The sequence below is a fragment of the Daldinia decipiens genome (assembly GCF_022478715.1).
Source record: "Daldinia decipiens strain CBS 113046 unplaced genomic scaffold F4813scaffold_13, whole genome shotgun sequence".
Taxonomy (NCBI): Eukaryota; Fungi; Ascomycota; class Sordariomycetes; order Xylariales; family Hypoxylaceae; genus Daldinia; species Daldinia decipiens.
The window spans coordinates 604,754-619,796 of record NW_026054556.1 but is presented as its reverse complement, the minus strand read 5'-3'; the positions used below and the strand labels follow the sequence as shown (position 1 = coordinate 619,796).

The following is a 15,043-nucleotide window of genomic DNA, read 5'->3' as shown; positions in this document are numbered from 1 at the left end:
AGAGGCCTCTTACCGTCTATACTACGTGTTACTAAATAGGTAGACCAATACATAGAGTAGTCTTCTTAAGACAGTCGGTGAGTCTTCCTAAGCGATTTGAGACGAGTGTCTCGACCCCTATTACAGGTACATGGCGTACCTAAGGTAGTAAATCAAGACGGATTTTATGTTTTACATGAATGACATGCGACTGGAATATATACGCGAATTCGGGTTTCACTATCCGCCGTCGTTCTACGGCCGCACTGCCGTAGCAAAGGGCGAAACGGCGAGCAACAGAGGTCTGTGTTCGTACGCCTCCGGTAGCCAACATGATCGGTCATGCTTTTTCGGTAATCCAATCATGTCAGAAAACGGGGAACTAACCTGCAGTACCTATGCGAATCTCCTGATGTATCTGTGTATCTAACATTAAAGAATCCCAGCGTGAAGTTTTCCGCTAGCCTATGTAGCAATGATAGAAGGATAATGTCATGTTTATGTTTAGGTATTTGGAAAGGAGTAACACTCCACCCAAAACTTCAACCAGTGGCGCATTTTGTAATCGTGGTATATATGGACTTGTATAATCTTACGAGATTTCTTGAGTACTTTTCTAAGCCACCATTCTTGCCTTGGCTTTCCTTGACTAACATGTCCACAACCGCCACTGGTGCTCAACACTTACGCACAACGTCGACGTTTAGCGAAATTGCTTCTCGGTAGTTTTAGCGCTAATACAGTCTTACAAAATACGCGTACCCAAGCCGCTATACCTGTATCCCTAATCAAATAGGTGTTGTACCTAACAAGATAGTATACTGCTACGTACCGAACGATCTGGTCTGTTTATGTCATCGGGGTATGTCAACGCAGCCAGCCGTGTGGGAGGCGTCTTTCCAGAGAGCCTGTAGCAAAAGCCGACAAATGAAGTAGGTTAATTGACATTCTCATGGTCTTTTGCTCATTAAGATCTTCAGGTGGCTCTAGACATAAAACGGTGCCGGCGTGGCAGGTTAATATAAATGTGCAGAACCTATGCAGAGAACCCATGTAGAATAGCCAAGCTTTAGGTACCTAGGTATGTAGCCCAATGCCTAGGTAGTTACAATAGCTAAGCAACACGCATACCTAATCGTAATGATGGCGTATTCACTCGACAAGGCCTCGAAGCCCTAGGCACTCGCTTATTAGGTAGGTATGTAGGAGTCAGAGGGCTGACAATGGTGTAGAATATGAAGCATGGCATCGTCGATCATCATCTCAGGGGTAGAGCTAAGCACTGGCCACGCACATCTGCGGAGGTTCCGAAGAATTGGATAACCCTCAATTAACCAATTATCCCCCGTTCGTACCTGTTGATTCTCGAGGCGTCTTACACACTAACAACCTCCCTAACTTTTTACTGGTTCGAGTTGTAACCTATTTGAGCTCGAGTCTACGCTAGGGCTAGGCGCATCGATTTTAAGATTAACTGAAGATAGAGACACGTCCCGATAGGATTTAGCCTTCAAGGTTGACAATACATAGTACACCTTCAGTGGCCTGCCGATGACGTCGGAGAATAAGAATAAACCCCTGACCCGGGACCGACGGGATCTTCTGGAGTCCGATAATTTAGCACCTTATCAGGCCTTAATATCTTATGATATTTACCCTGCAAGAATACACCGCTAGAGACTCTATTCAACCTACGCATGCGGCTGAAGTGTACGGATCGGTATCCGAACTTCTATCCCGTTAGGGAACAAAGTTACGTTGTGAGTAAATGTAAATGGAAGTCGACGCTTGGTAAGTTATCTGCAACTCGGCTTCTAAAAGCCTTTCCAGCCTTATTCACCAGGGTTAAATATCTCAACCTTGTAAGGTCACCGTTGACCCCGCTTGGGCAAGGAGACAATAGAGGGTTTCTGTGCTTGGTTACTCGTAATGATATATGAACCTCGGCTTAAGTTTTAGTGGATCTATGATTTCGAAGTCATAATAGATTGCCGGTTGACAATACATAGTATGTACTAGTTTCAACAAGAGAAGGAAATTTTAGAATGAGATGCTTTTAGGCTTATTCTGTCAAAACGATAAACGTGTTAAAAGTAGCAAATTGAGGGGGTTGGCGAGCTACCATCTCTTTATACAGAACAGGCTTTGAAGTAACCTAAACTAGATTGCTTATCTGTATCGAATTATAAATATCGGAGTTCCGATATTTAATTATTTCACGTGTACGCATTTACTGCATACGCCGTGTTATCAATGCCCTCCCGGCCTAAAATCGGAACAAAACGATGCATCCCGGATTTGCATGCGGAGCGGTAGACAAGTCTATCCTAAACAGGAAGGCCACCTAAGCTGAGACAGCTTCGAAGCGTCATAGATTTTCGGTGATGAGACCCAGCTGGGTAAGGAAAGCTCACCTTTAACTTAAATACTTAAATTTCAGGTTTGGGTTTAAGTGCATGTATAAAGCTTACCTTATATTGTTTAAGTCTAAGGTAATTGTTCTTGGTTGAAGCCATCGTCGCCGGGATTGTAACTGAGTTGAGACCCCCGCACTGGAAGCGCTATAAAGTAGTTGACTACCTACCTATGCAGTGTCATGACGCGAGATGCAGATCTACACCTTAGATTTGCTCTTAGGCGGCGTATCCCGGTTTGAGAGATCTGCAACTCTAGCACCACCTTCAACCGGTTTCTGTTCTTTTCGATGCCATGTGCACAGCGTAACGAGGTCCACATTCCACATTCCGAAAAGCTCGCAGTGATAACCGGAGATCAGGAGGGATTCTTATCGAAAGTTAGTCATGCGTAAGTGAGGGACACCTAAGCTAGGTAAGTATTGATTGTGCATTGCGCTGCATGAGGTTAAGACATGTAAATGTTCCTGGCTGGTCACGCTTTTATGATCATCTCTTCCTTCTTCCCATCCATGACATTGTGGGGGAGGGGTAATAAGTAAGCAAACCATCTACAACCGTAGCCTCTTATTTTCGGATTTCTACCATACCTAGATTAGGTATGCATGGTGATGGGTAGTATCGTTTCTTTGACTAGGTATAAGCGGTTCGATAACGGCGGCCTGTAGAGGTATTTAAAGTCGATTGGCATACCAGTGTTACCATAGATAGAACGGATAAGCAATGAGGAAGGGATGATAAAAATAAAAAACGAAAAATAAAAATAAAAAACCAGTTCACCGTCTCTTGCCGATTGGTGTACTGTATGCGTGAGGTAGGTAGGTAGGTATATCACATAAGCTTCAAGGCTTGCATTGTTCATAATGCCGCGTAGCCCTGGAAAGTTAGAGGTTCGGCAAACCAATGCGAGATGCAGATATGATCGGCTGTTTACAGCCACCCCGTATTGCTCACTCGAGGAGGGTTGCAGATATAGTGCGATACACTAAGTCGAGTGATACGAGCAATTGAGCAATCACAAGAGATTCCGGCGTAAATAAAGTACGAGGCGTTCTGGAGACTATCCGACTTGAGATTCGGGCATCCGACAGTGTGGGGTGATTTACGCAACTTGGAAGTCTCACGAGATGCTTGGGTCTGAAGTGGTTCCTTTGCGACTTGCCGTCAACACCGAGCAGCACGTACACCTCTCTGGTCTGTGAGCAACTCAACCCGCTTTCATAAAGAGCCATGATCTGGATTGGTCTCCGTGCTGGCATCGCACACCACGTATATAGGTCGCGCAAATCGCTCTTAATGTCCGACCAAATCCTGTTGCAGAAATCGTGAAGCGATAACTATATGGTCTTTGGGCAGTTAAGAGGTTTTGTGTGGGTGCTAACGCGAGCATTGTTGAGCCAAGCCTATCAAGTAAGGAGCTGGTTTTTCTTCGATATCTTTTTTCCTATATTAAAAATAAGGAAAAAAGAAAGTGAGTTTAATGCTGTCAAATTCCAGGATGTCGTTATACCTTGGTTACTGTATACTATATACCTTAGGTAGATAGGCTCGCTAGATAATCCGCAAGTAAAAGTAGAGTGTATCGAGTATCTGAATTTAGGTAGAGGTAAGCAGGTAAAAGAGATAACGCGTGGCGCTGCCGTTAAGCAGGTCCAGTAGAAAACAACCACCGTGCTCATGCATATGCACGGCGAGTGGAAGAAATAAATAAAATGAATAAGCCTCCCAGCTCAGCTCGTGGTTTGTGCGCGGCCGGGAACAGTGGCATTCTCGTATATAAATCCTCATTCTCAGGGGTCTCAGCTCGAGGAAATTCCTACAAATATATATACCTATATATATATATTGTAATTCGAGACGTGCCGCAAAAATAAGTGAGATCCGAAATGAAACAAGAGGGTCTAGGATAAGCGAGGAGTCCTTTCGGTACCGTAGTATCATGAATCCAAGAGGTTAGCAGGATTCGACTGACAACTGCAGTCGGCCAGTCAATATGACGTTATCGATGCCAGTAACAACCTATTTAGGCCTTAATCCACCTTCCCAGTGTGGTAATTGCGGCCAGTAAGTTCGGTGGTTGCTTTATCGTTTGAAACTGCCAACGGATCCAATAAACTGGATCTGCGAGTAACACCACTTGATGTTTGGCTGGCAGCGAGGGCTCGAAGGGCTTAGCTTACATATTTACTGCATAATAGGCGGGCACTTAGGTAAACTAGAACGCCGGCCTCGAAGTTGATAGATTTGGCCGAAACACCTAAGCCCGAAGAGGTAGTCGTTTCTGTACTACGTATACATTTTATAGGTACCCTACATATTTACACGGTCTGTACACGGTCTTCACGTATCTTGTATCTTGAATTTGAAGCTTCCGTCAACCCTCATTCGCTATTCCCTGGATTCCTCTTCAAAGCCTACCGCGTATTAGTTTTTTTTTCATTCCAAGTTCATCTGTTCCCAACTTTTACTTCCTCCCTCTTCTTCTTTTTGTTTCCCCTGTCAACGATAGATTCGACCCTATTCTATTTTACTCTGTTCTAACATTATTTCTATTCCAAATCATTCGTTGCTTGAAGTATTGAAGTCTTGAAGTCTAATACGGCAGCTTCCGATCGCTTTTCCCTTCGCTCGTTTCACAGGGACCCCCATACATTCTTCGTTGTGGCCGTGGCTCACCGTACCCCTGCTCTCATACTCACATACTCACATACTACATACATACATACATACATACATACATACATATGACCTACGATCTACCTACACTCGCTATCTATTCATCGATACATGCCACACACTCACTAGGTATTTATATGCGTACATAGGGACTTCCACTCTCAAGTTACATACTTAGTCCAAGCAAACTGATTGCATTCGGAATTTACAGCGCACAGCCGCTCCGCATATCAAACCGACCTTTTTTGTCCTTTGTCTCTCTCGGCTGCGTGTGGCAGAGTTGGACTGAAAAAGAAACAAACCACTCACCTTGACATCTACACTACCAAATCTACTATTCTATTTACTGTTCTATCTACTATTCTATCTATTTCTTCCCCGGTCCCAATACCCCAATACAGGCCACAGGCCTTTGACGTTTAATCCACTCGTCAACCCCGATCGGCCGTGGACTTGGCATCTGCGACCTGCAACTGCAGTGCTCACGTATCCCAGGCCATCCCAGCAGCTGCTCAGTGATCCTAGCTTTCTCGGCCGCTACGTACCCAAAATCCGTTCCTTCCACCCATAACCCCTGTCTCTAACTTTGTCTACCTGCCCTGCTTCGTACCCTGCTAGCCTGCCATCCACACAACACCACCCACCAAAGGCCACCACAGTGTGTGCACCACTACCTTTAAGGCCTATCTATTCCTTCCATCTCTTCTCCGTCCGCTCGCTCGCTCGCATTTTTCCTCTTTCCTGAGACTTGGTCCGCATTGTACCGTGAGCCGTGCCTTCTTCCCGCCTCTCTTCTGAAGGCATCACAGCTCCACGATCACGTTGGCATTTAGTATTTGGCATTTCTGTTACAGATTTGCCTTGCCAACCAGTGACCCTCCGGCAAATCCGCTTGCCTCAATTGAGAACTGCTTGGCTTGTCATGGCAATACTCGCGAGCAACTCTTTCGGTTGCCTGTGACACTCTTGCTGTGAAATATCGGATTGCTTGACTGGCTATCCAAACTACGTTCGTTCGCTGGTGAGTCGACTTCCTTGTCTCTTCGTTGTGATTGAGATTTGGTGATGGTTGAATTACATCTTAACCTTTATCATGCCTGCTAACAATAATTCTAATCAGACCTCAAACATTGGATACCCTCGAACCATGCCTTTCACCACCCGATCCGTGGCTCTTATGAGCCTTGTGGCCTTCTTTAGCAAACTTGGCCATGCCCAGTCCATTCCTATGGCTTATTGCGCAAGCATCAACACAGCATCAACAGCAGGCAGTATGTTTCCGGATGCATCTAACAAAGTATATTTTATAATTAGACTAATCTTTCCGAAGACAGCAGTATATACCAATCTGATGGACTATGCCACGACTTCTGCTCAGCTACCTCAGCTTTTGCTATCGTTAAAGATGATGAGTGCTGGTGTAGTGATTATGTACCCGACAAGGCAACGCAGGTAGATACCGGCAAGTGTGATTCGGGATGCCCTGGCTTCCCGTCTGATACGTGCGGAGGTGATGGACTATGGGGATATATATCTCTAGATCATAAGCCTTCGGGCACCAAGGCTGCCGGCTCCGCCTCTTCTACTAAACCGTCAACTCCTGTAAGTCACCCAGTTTTGTTTTTCATCTAAGGAATCAGTACCTCTTCGAATTCATATCGTCTGGGTTCTCATTTCTTCGCCGTGTCTTCGGTACAGTTGCTCGTTGTCGAGCTTGGGAGGAATATTTTATTAAGACTTAGTCCGGCATCAGGAACCTACCACAAGGACTTTACAAAACACGGTCACTGTTACTCCAACAGTTCGCGCGACCACGGCCGTTCCTGTATGCTCTTACTAATCCTAGATCCTTGCTTTTCATTTTATAAAACTACTTTCTCTGTTGAAAATATTGTACTCATTGATAGTAGGACACATCGAAATCAACGGGAGATAGCTCTACAGCACCCACTACTCCGAGCGTATCTACAGTTACAGCGGGGGGTATTGTGCAGACAGTTACTATAATGCCCACAGCTACAGATAACCCCAACGCCGTGACTTCACCGGATGCTAGCCCAAGTGAAGTGCCATCGAATCAGCACGGGCTCTCAACTGGTGCCGCAGTTGGCGTGGCAATTGGTGTGTTTGCTGCCGTAGGCTTGGCTATAGGTGCTGCCCTTTTCTTCTGGCTCCGCCGCAGAAGGCAAGACCAAGGTGATGCTTTTGCAGACTCCCCTGGAAGTCAGCGTGGAAGTTCAGCAGGTATGATGAGCACGCCAACAACCGCAATGGCCTCGGTATGGGATGGCGATACCGCATCAGGAGGTCGGAGAAATAGTCGATTCATGCCGCATGATCCTCGCATGGACCCATTTGCAGCAAATATCTACAGCCGCGAGAATAAGAGCCGCGAGAGCATTAACACTCTTCAAGACAACCACGATTATTCGCGAAAAGTGCTTCGAACCACGAATCCTGACCCGCCCGATGGCGAATAAGACGGCATGGTCTAATTTATATGGATGGATTGGGAAGCCGCCTCAAAAACGGCTGATGACGCACACGATCTCTTTCTGGTCGGGTTCACAATTGGACCATTGCATTGCATTTTCGAGATACCAGGCCGGCGTTTTCAGGAGAATGAGATTCTAGGACAAAGTCAAGGGGTTTTACGCACACATATACTTGGCATCGTAGTGAACGATGACACATTCTATTCGATATGGATTTCATTCTCTGGCTCGGTATATGAATATCCACCGCAAGGGGAGAAGGGTAGTTCGCGGCAATTGCGATAATTAGACCGACACGTACGACAAATAAGCGCCCAGATGGATTTTGCTGGATCTCTGGACTCGATTGTAGGAGATGTGAATGGGTGGCAGACAGTATGGGATTAAGGGGATGACACTCGTAGTAAGGACGTACCGGCAGTACATACAGGAATAATAAAAGGTCAATAAGCAATTGCCAATGGTTAATAGTTAGAAGGTTCAATTAGAGCTACTCAAGGATGAGTAAGCTGGTCATATTTGGGAGTCAATATAAGAGATGGTGTAGCCTATATTCGCGTAACCTTATTTTGCTGTGTGATGAGCGCCTAGTGCTTCGTAGATAATAATCACCAGGCACATCTACCTAATTGGGATTGACTCCAGGCTAGTACCTGGCATTAGTCAGGATACATGCCTATGGAGGTAACTACTATAAGTAGTCCGGGTGATCCGGCTTATAAGACAAGATACTGTACAAGTAACGACACAAAGTACAGATAAGCTAAGCTCTCGATCCAGGTATGTAATGAATTGTTCAATTATGCACTAATCCAGGGGTAATGCCTTTTTCCATTAGACGAAAAAAAATTGATGTATGAATGCACTAATAGCGTACACGTCGGCACATCTAAATGAGGATTATCGGCCCAGCCATAGGCCATAGGCCACTTACATCATCATGACGGGCGCCCGCTCAACGGTCCAATATAAAATAATAACGCTCAACTCATATTGGGTTCGATCGCTGGTTTGCAGTATAAATGGAGAAAACTAGCCAAGTCAGAGATGTATTTACCCCTCAGGCTGTCAGGTTACAGAGATAATGCAGAGCACCTAACGTAGGTGATCCAAAAAGACATCAAAAACAATCAAGGTCAATCCGAGGTTTTGGCTTATCCATATTACTACCTCCTATATATTAGGTACAGGTACCTGTCATGAGAGAACCTCTTACCACACAGTACCTAGGTCTTCCTCCGTAAATTACATAGGTAGGTAGGTACCTATGTATTGTTAGTAGGTATGCAGCACTGACCCCTGCGACCCTGGTCCAAGGACCAGCCGCCTCAAACATTGGCATCCTGTTGGCGCGCGGCATTGCATGCCGATCAGAATCGATAATCACAGCAACATCGGCTCTAGAAGGTTTCTACTCTTTGATAGGTCTCATCATCTATCATGGGATCTAATTGCATCTGCAACACGTGGACATGTATGGGGTATGAGCCAGAACTACTATATTAGAATAAGGGAATACCCGTAAGGAATGTCAACACATAACTTGTGCACTGCGTTGATTTTGGGTCTGCCCCATAATTGTGATGAAGATTACATACATAATAGCATGAGTTGTCCTCTTGTCGGCCGAGATGCGTCTAGTTGCTCGAGCAAACCCGATGGTGACCGTGCGGCGTGATGTATCCAGCCCTATCCTTAAATATCTATGAGCGGTAGTAAGCTATGCCCCAGTAACACTAAAGCCAGAAATCGGCTCAGGAGGTTATGTGACGAAGAGAACACTTTGCGACGCGAGGAACGGCCTGGTGGCAAACGACAAGACAAGTCAGAGTTCGGTATTTTCCACTTCCGGAGCTGTTAATATGAAAAAGGATGACGACGCTTCAAACAGGAGAATTCGGTGTGTTCAGCCACCCCCTTAAAAGCATCAAAGCTTCAGATGTCGAGACCCTTATTTTAAGAATACGAGACTAATATACAAATTATACAAGACAACCTAATAAAACATCATCTTGGTTATGTCTTTGAAGACTTTGACGCTGTCTGTGCCTTTGGTCTCGGATTGCAGAATACATACTTAGGGTGGCTCTGCCTACATGTTGTGTGGCTCGTTCTTAGGAGGTCGGTTAATGTTGCCGAATAGATTGCTAATTAATCTTACCCAAACCACGTCTCAGTCAACTTTCTACTAAGTCCGAAGCTCCAGACAGCACCCCTTTAAAGGACCGTTATCCTAAGTCGCTTAACAAATTCATCTTCCTCTTACGAATCTATAAAGATGTCAATTATCACAAGTAGGACCCGGAAGGTATGGGAATAGCGAGGTTGTTCCGCAGTGAATTCTAGATCTAAACTACGGAAGCTAGTGGTTATGCATACAGAGCATTGTTTATTCTAGATGCGACTCGGATATCTCGTCTAGAATCCCAATACTAAGACTAAGAAGGGGTTGAGAATTATATCTTGCGCTCCCTTATACTTGTTAAGGCCAGGCAGAATAACGGTGCTTTCCATGATGTGTCTCAGCAGGACATATGTTCTAGTATAACGCAATTACTATTAGGGTCTTTAGGATCGTATTTTATATCTTCCAGTAAGGGTAAGCATTACGAAAAGGGGCTACATACCACTACCTACCTGCTTAATAATGACCTCCTTTCACTCTCACTATACTTCCCTATGTTAGGAACGATGACATCGATACAACCAATAGGAGTGATACTCTAACTTACTGTGGATAGTTATTGCATTTTTCACTGCAAATCACCACGGCTAACTGTGCCTTTTAACCCATTAAGCGTATCATTGTAGAGAAGAACTACTCTTTCTATGATGATGAGCTATAACCCTAAGTGATAGCTGGTTCTCATATGTTGGCAAGTAAAGTCATTGTTATGAATAAGATACAGGCCTAGGAATTTTAGAACCTCCAAATATTGAATACTCGGACCATGAGATGGTAGGCTAGTATCGAGCCAGATGTTGCTGCGAGATCAAGGCTTATCATATCTTATTCTGCCTTGCGTAACGTTTGAAACCAGTGAAATCTCGTGTAGATTTATTGTCATCCTTATATGCGTTATCCATAGCAACCAGGCGAGTTGCATTCAGCAAGAAATAGGGGTAGGACCCGGGACATGATAGGAAGTGGGAACAGAATTGATATCGAACAGAATTCCTGGTTCAGTAGCCTACATAATAAAAGTCAGCACACAGCGTTTTCTACAGACTTCCATATTTCTATTAGGAGTGAAGCTTACAGAATAAGCACCGGGAAACGACACTCCCGAGAAAGTTTTAGTACCGCCACCGGAGACATGAATTTGTGCACATCCCAGGTAGAACTGTGCGCCGCCTACTTTTTGCGAGTTGTGCAGCGCAATATGCTCTACCCGGAGAAGATAATCACCTTCGGCCAGGCAAGGAGGGATGGTAACCGAGACCTCATTCTTGCCCCAGTTAGGCCACTCAGGCCAACTCCTGGTGAATTTCGGATCGTCGTTAAAAATTTTGAACCAGACGTCCCCGTCACCCGCAAAGGTTTTGGCAGTCTCTCCTTCCGGAACCTTCGCCATGTAGAACTGAAGAGGTCCGGGATGTGTAACGTTACCGTCTACCCGGAAGCCCACCGCATCACCAGCCTTGACGGACATAGTTTCAGGGCTCCCTTTGCCTGGTTCAAGCTCAAAACATCTGAGGTCGGTCGCTGAGACGTTGAAAAGCGGGCCATGGTCATGAACGTCGAAGTTGGTGGTTTTGCGGACATAACTACAGAAGAGCCAATGATCCCTTAGCTCTGATCTACTCATAGGACGGGGCCAGCTTGCGTCCAGTCCTCCTCAGTGACACCATTGTAGATAAGACCAGGGAATGTGTCTGCTTAGAGTTAGCGAAGACCTCACAACGAGGAAGCTAGAGATATACAATGAGCATGCACAACTGAGACGAGTGCAAGGGCTGCAACACCAGTGGCCCTCATGGTGAACAGTGATTGGAGTATCAGCCTTCTAAACGGGCTTCTTATTTTATATGCACAGGCAGGGAGACCTGGTCCGCCTAACATGAGAGTTCCTCATAACTACGCGATAGAAAAGGGTTGTCCATTGTCCATTATATAGACATTTCAACAGCCAAGGCCAGCTAGATGTTACGATGTAACGAAAAGGAGAATACGAGATCCGAAGTGACCCACAGCGCGCGTAACGTTGGTATTGGAATAGTAAATCCTTGTTATAAAGTCGAAGGATGGTCAAATTCAGTCTAATACGATATAACCAACAAATTCATGTTGAAGCAGCCCATGCAAAAGCAACATTACTTACATAATTCCAAAGTAAACGATATAATCTCATAAATATCTTCACATATATTAAGAGGTAGGTACCTAGGTAACTCTAAAATATATCTACCATGCAATGTTGTGGAAATAATAGCAGGAAATATGCTATAATGTACGCATATAGCCAACATACGAATATTTACATAGCTTTAGCCGTATAGCCGCACCAATCAACATCTCAGTCTTCACCACCCAAGCTTCAACAAATAGCTTATTTAGACTTATGTTAGTCGTCAGGGAATGTAGTATACGGAGAGCCTCAAATACATTCATGTGGATGTTCTAACTTGAAGGCATTGGTGAATATCACTTGGTTAAGGCTTTACCTTATGTTCTTTCTCGAAACACTTTCTTCCTGTAATTAGGTGTCGTCTTGGTATAATGATAATCAGATATAGCAGGCTGTGGCCCTTTGATTTCATCATCACACAGGGCTATGTTTTGTTATTTTTGTTGTCTAGCAGTCCTCTTAACACGCATGTTCTTGCCTTTCACTCCTTGACACTGTCGTCAGTGGCCCTGTGACTGTAATATTAAGGAATTAGTGACCTTTAGCACAACTTCTCACGATCTCCCGCGGCAACAGGCCTTCCACCATCAGAGCCTGGGCCACTTGGAGACTTGCTGCATTGTATTTCACCTCTGGTCCTTCCTTCTTACCTCATACGAGTCATAGATACCTCAAGACACAACTTCCTTTCTGCTCTGTAATATTTTGCGTACTGGATGTGCGGGTCTATGGTTTCTTTCTTTAGTTGATTTTAACCATCCCCAAGCTTCACAACCCTCTTCATTGATCAACATCACAGGGAAGTTTCAACAGGCGAACGACGTCCAGTCGATGACAATACAACAATGGCATCCGGATCCACCACTATGTCTCGAGCTCGCCTTTATTTGACAGATCCAGGCGGGCCTAAAGGCAGCGATGTAGAAGATCCCATGGAGGAGGAGTCTCCATGCCAACTTTCCATCGAGCGGCTATTCGAGAATTTGCCAAATCCAACATCCAACGATAGATACGGAGATCAGGAACAAGATCGCCAGTACAAGAGAGCTCTCAGGCTTTTCCTAGAAGAAGAAACTGGTCCGGCTGAGCATGACAACGAGTGCAAACAACTCAAGTCCGTTGCTAGCAAGGTGTTGAAAAGCAAAAACGTCCACGGTGTTCGTGTCGCGTTTATCGACGGTATTGCACCTATGATTATCGACTTGTCGAAATACGATGCCGAATCAGCCAAGTCACGATATCTTGCACATTGCAAGTGGATATTGCAGGGAAGGAAAGATCATGATGCTTACGACGGGAACTTATCGGATCCGGATCCAGATGAAGACAGCGATGTTGAATATAGTCAACTCCCTAAGCAGCTCACCACCCAGACAAAATGTGCTTATTGCCACCGTGAAGGACGCCAATTCTGTTGCATAGACTGCGTAGTGATAACCAGTTCTCGCGAGACCATCGGGACTGGCTACTGTCGTAGGAGGTGCGAAGTGCTCGACAAGGACGACCATAGGCTTATCTGTTTTTGGCGCCAGCGTTTTGCGCGAAGTGTGCGCCTCATGCAGACTATTCTCTTGACTATGGAATATCATCAGACTACCCTCTCCCTAGAGGGCTCTTACGAACGCGACGGCATGATATTCTTGAAAGAGAAGTCTCGCCACTTCAGGGCCATGTCAGGAGAGACGGTCACCTGCGAATTCAACGACCAGTTCGTAGAGGAGAGACACCAAAAGGCGGCCCTACAAGATCAATATCTCCCGGACTTGCCCTTCATGATGTTGAGTTCGACTCAGGAATGGCTTTGGAAAGGTAAGCTTTATTTCCTCTTACACACCCACCGGCGGGCGCTAATTATGGATAGGTCTCATCGAGAACATTGAGCAGTACACCATCTTGGTCAAGAATGCTCATCGTCCTATTGTCCGTCATACTATACACAATACCATCGAGTCCAGCATGCTGCGCCCTCATACCGTCTTTTGCGTCACTCTACGTAGTGGAGAAAAGTTTGCGGTGGATTACGCGGGAGCCCGATTCGGCTGGGTTGAAACTCTTTCCCATTGGGAACACTTTGCGGCGCATCGACTGAAGCGAGTTATTAGGAGAAGCTTCCCGGGAGCTTGGGAGCGGGATCCCGCAACGATGATACCGGCTTACCTCCCCGAGAAAAAGAAGGCTTACCTGCATACTATATTCCTACGTATGGCCCTGTCCGAAACGCACCGGTTCCTACAGTTAGAATATCCAGACATATCTTTCGACACTGCCCTCAGCGTATTGATTACTGATTCAGTCTGGAAAGGGGTCGCGTCGAATCTCGTAGAAAATACCCTAACCATCTTCGACGAGGGAAACATGAGGGAATTGATCGTGCAATGTGACATTAAGGCCCGAACTTACCTCAATGACAATTTTGAGGAATGGGTCGAGAGCCACGACAAAGATCGCGAACGTCTCCAGAATGTCTGGTTCAACGAGAACCAGCTCACGTGGATTAAGACTCATATCCCAGACAACATGGAAGCCTTGAAGAAGGTATGGAATGATTGGATTTCTAGCCGCGGTGTTCATTTCAAGGATACCGTGCCTTCTCCTATGGAGATTGAGAACGGTGCTACAGTTTTTGAGGGATAGTTCAAGGGGTAGTGTACGTTCGGGCCGTTATGTTTCGAAGTTATGGATCCAGGGGAGAGGCGACATAATGATAATTCTGTATAGGTAGGTAAATACCTGGATACTTAAGGTCAGGTAACCACCTTGGCATAGGAGATAGTCGGTTTTCCTCTTCGTTGCACGGCTGTAGTTGTCAGTCTCGGAGTAATTGGCGGTTGTAATATGTGTACTACAGAACATGGCATCATGGAGTTCTTACTAGCTTAATAGCTTTGACTGAATGATCAATCACAATTACATATGTGCATTAAAGGAAAACTATAGTGCTAGGTTGATCCAAAGGAACAACTACGCAAAATAATAGTCGACCTTCGTTTCTAAGTATGATATCTGATATCTTCGTGACGCCTGATATACGAGATTAAATTGTATACGCTTATAATATTTAATATTAAAGCAAGAAAGAACTATTTCTTTGCCCTAATCTAAAACCAGGGAATCTTAGAGCTATGGGGTT

General features: G+C 45.2%; 3 protein-coding genes across 3 annotated transcripts; 2 read left to right on the top strand and 1 right to left on the bottom strand.

Moving 5' to 3' along the window:
* Positions 1 to 5,805: 5,805 nt before the first annotated feature.
* On the top strand, positions 5,806 to 7,888 carry F4813DRAFT_50696 (uncharacterized protein). Its single transcript, XM_049248578.1, has 4 exons — positions 5,806 to 6,090; positions 6,190 to 6,337; positions 6,400 to 6,671; positions 6,980 to 7,888. Exons 2-4 carry the CDS (start codon positions 6,217 to 6,219, stop codon positions 7,547 to 7,549), a joined length of 963 nt encoding a protein of 320 aa, XP_049100456.1. The 5' UTR covers positions 5,806 to 6,090; positions 6,190 to 6,216; the 3' UTR covers positions 7,550 to 7,888.
* Positions 7,889 to 10,671: 2,783 nt separating this feature from the next.
* F4813DRAFT_380387 (glycoside hydrolase family 61 protein) lies at positions 10,672 to 11,543 on the bottom strand (the record flags this gene model as incomplete). The annotated part of the gene is made up of 4 exons (XM_049245559.1): positions 10,672 to 10,755; positions 10,825 to 11,332; positions 11,392 to 11,440; positions 11,489 to 11,543. The coding sequence occupies 4 exons, from the start codon at positions 11,541 to 11,543 to the stop codon at positions 10,672 to 10,674; spliced, it is 696 nt and encodes a 231-aa protein (XP_049100455.1).
* Positions 11,544 to 12,758: 1,215 nt separating this feature from the next.
* Positions 12,759 to 14,579, top strand: F4813DRAFT_395780 (uncharacterized protein; the record flags this gene model as incomplete). The annotated part of the gene is made up of 2 exons (XM_049247746.1): positions 12,759 to 13,722; positions 13,775 to 14,579. 2 exons carry the CDS (start codon positions 12,759 to 12,761, stop codon positions 14,545 to 14,547), a joined length of 1,737 nt encoding a protein of 578 aa, XP_049100454.1. The 3' UTR covers positions 14,548 to 14,579.
* Positions 14,580 to 15,043: the final 464 nt, after the last annotated feature.

What these genes read in the sequence shown, in the direction of transcription:
- F4813DRAFT_50696 (XM_049248578.1), top strand. Translation starts at nt 6,217, where the DNA reads ATGCCTTTCACCACCCGATCCGTGGCTCTTATGAGCCTTGTGGCCTTC. An exon ending in CAACACAGCATCAACAGCAG is followed by an intron (nt 6,338 to 6,399) that starts GCAGTATGTTTC and finishes ATCTTTCCGAAG; the next exon opens with ACAGCAGTATATACCAATCT. An exon ending in CTACTAAACCGTCAACTCCT is followed by an intron (nt 6,672 to 6,979) that starts GTAAGTCACCCA and finishes CATTGATAGTAG; the next exon opens with GACACATCGAAATCAACGGG.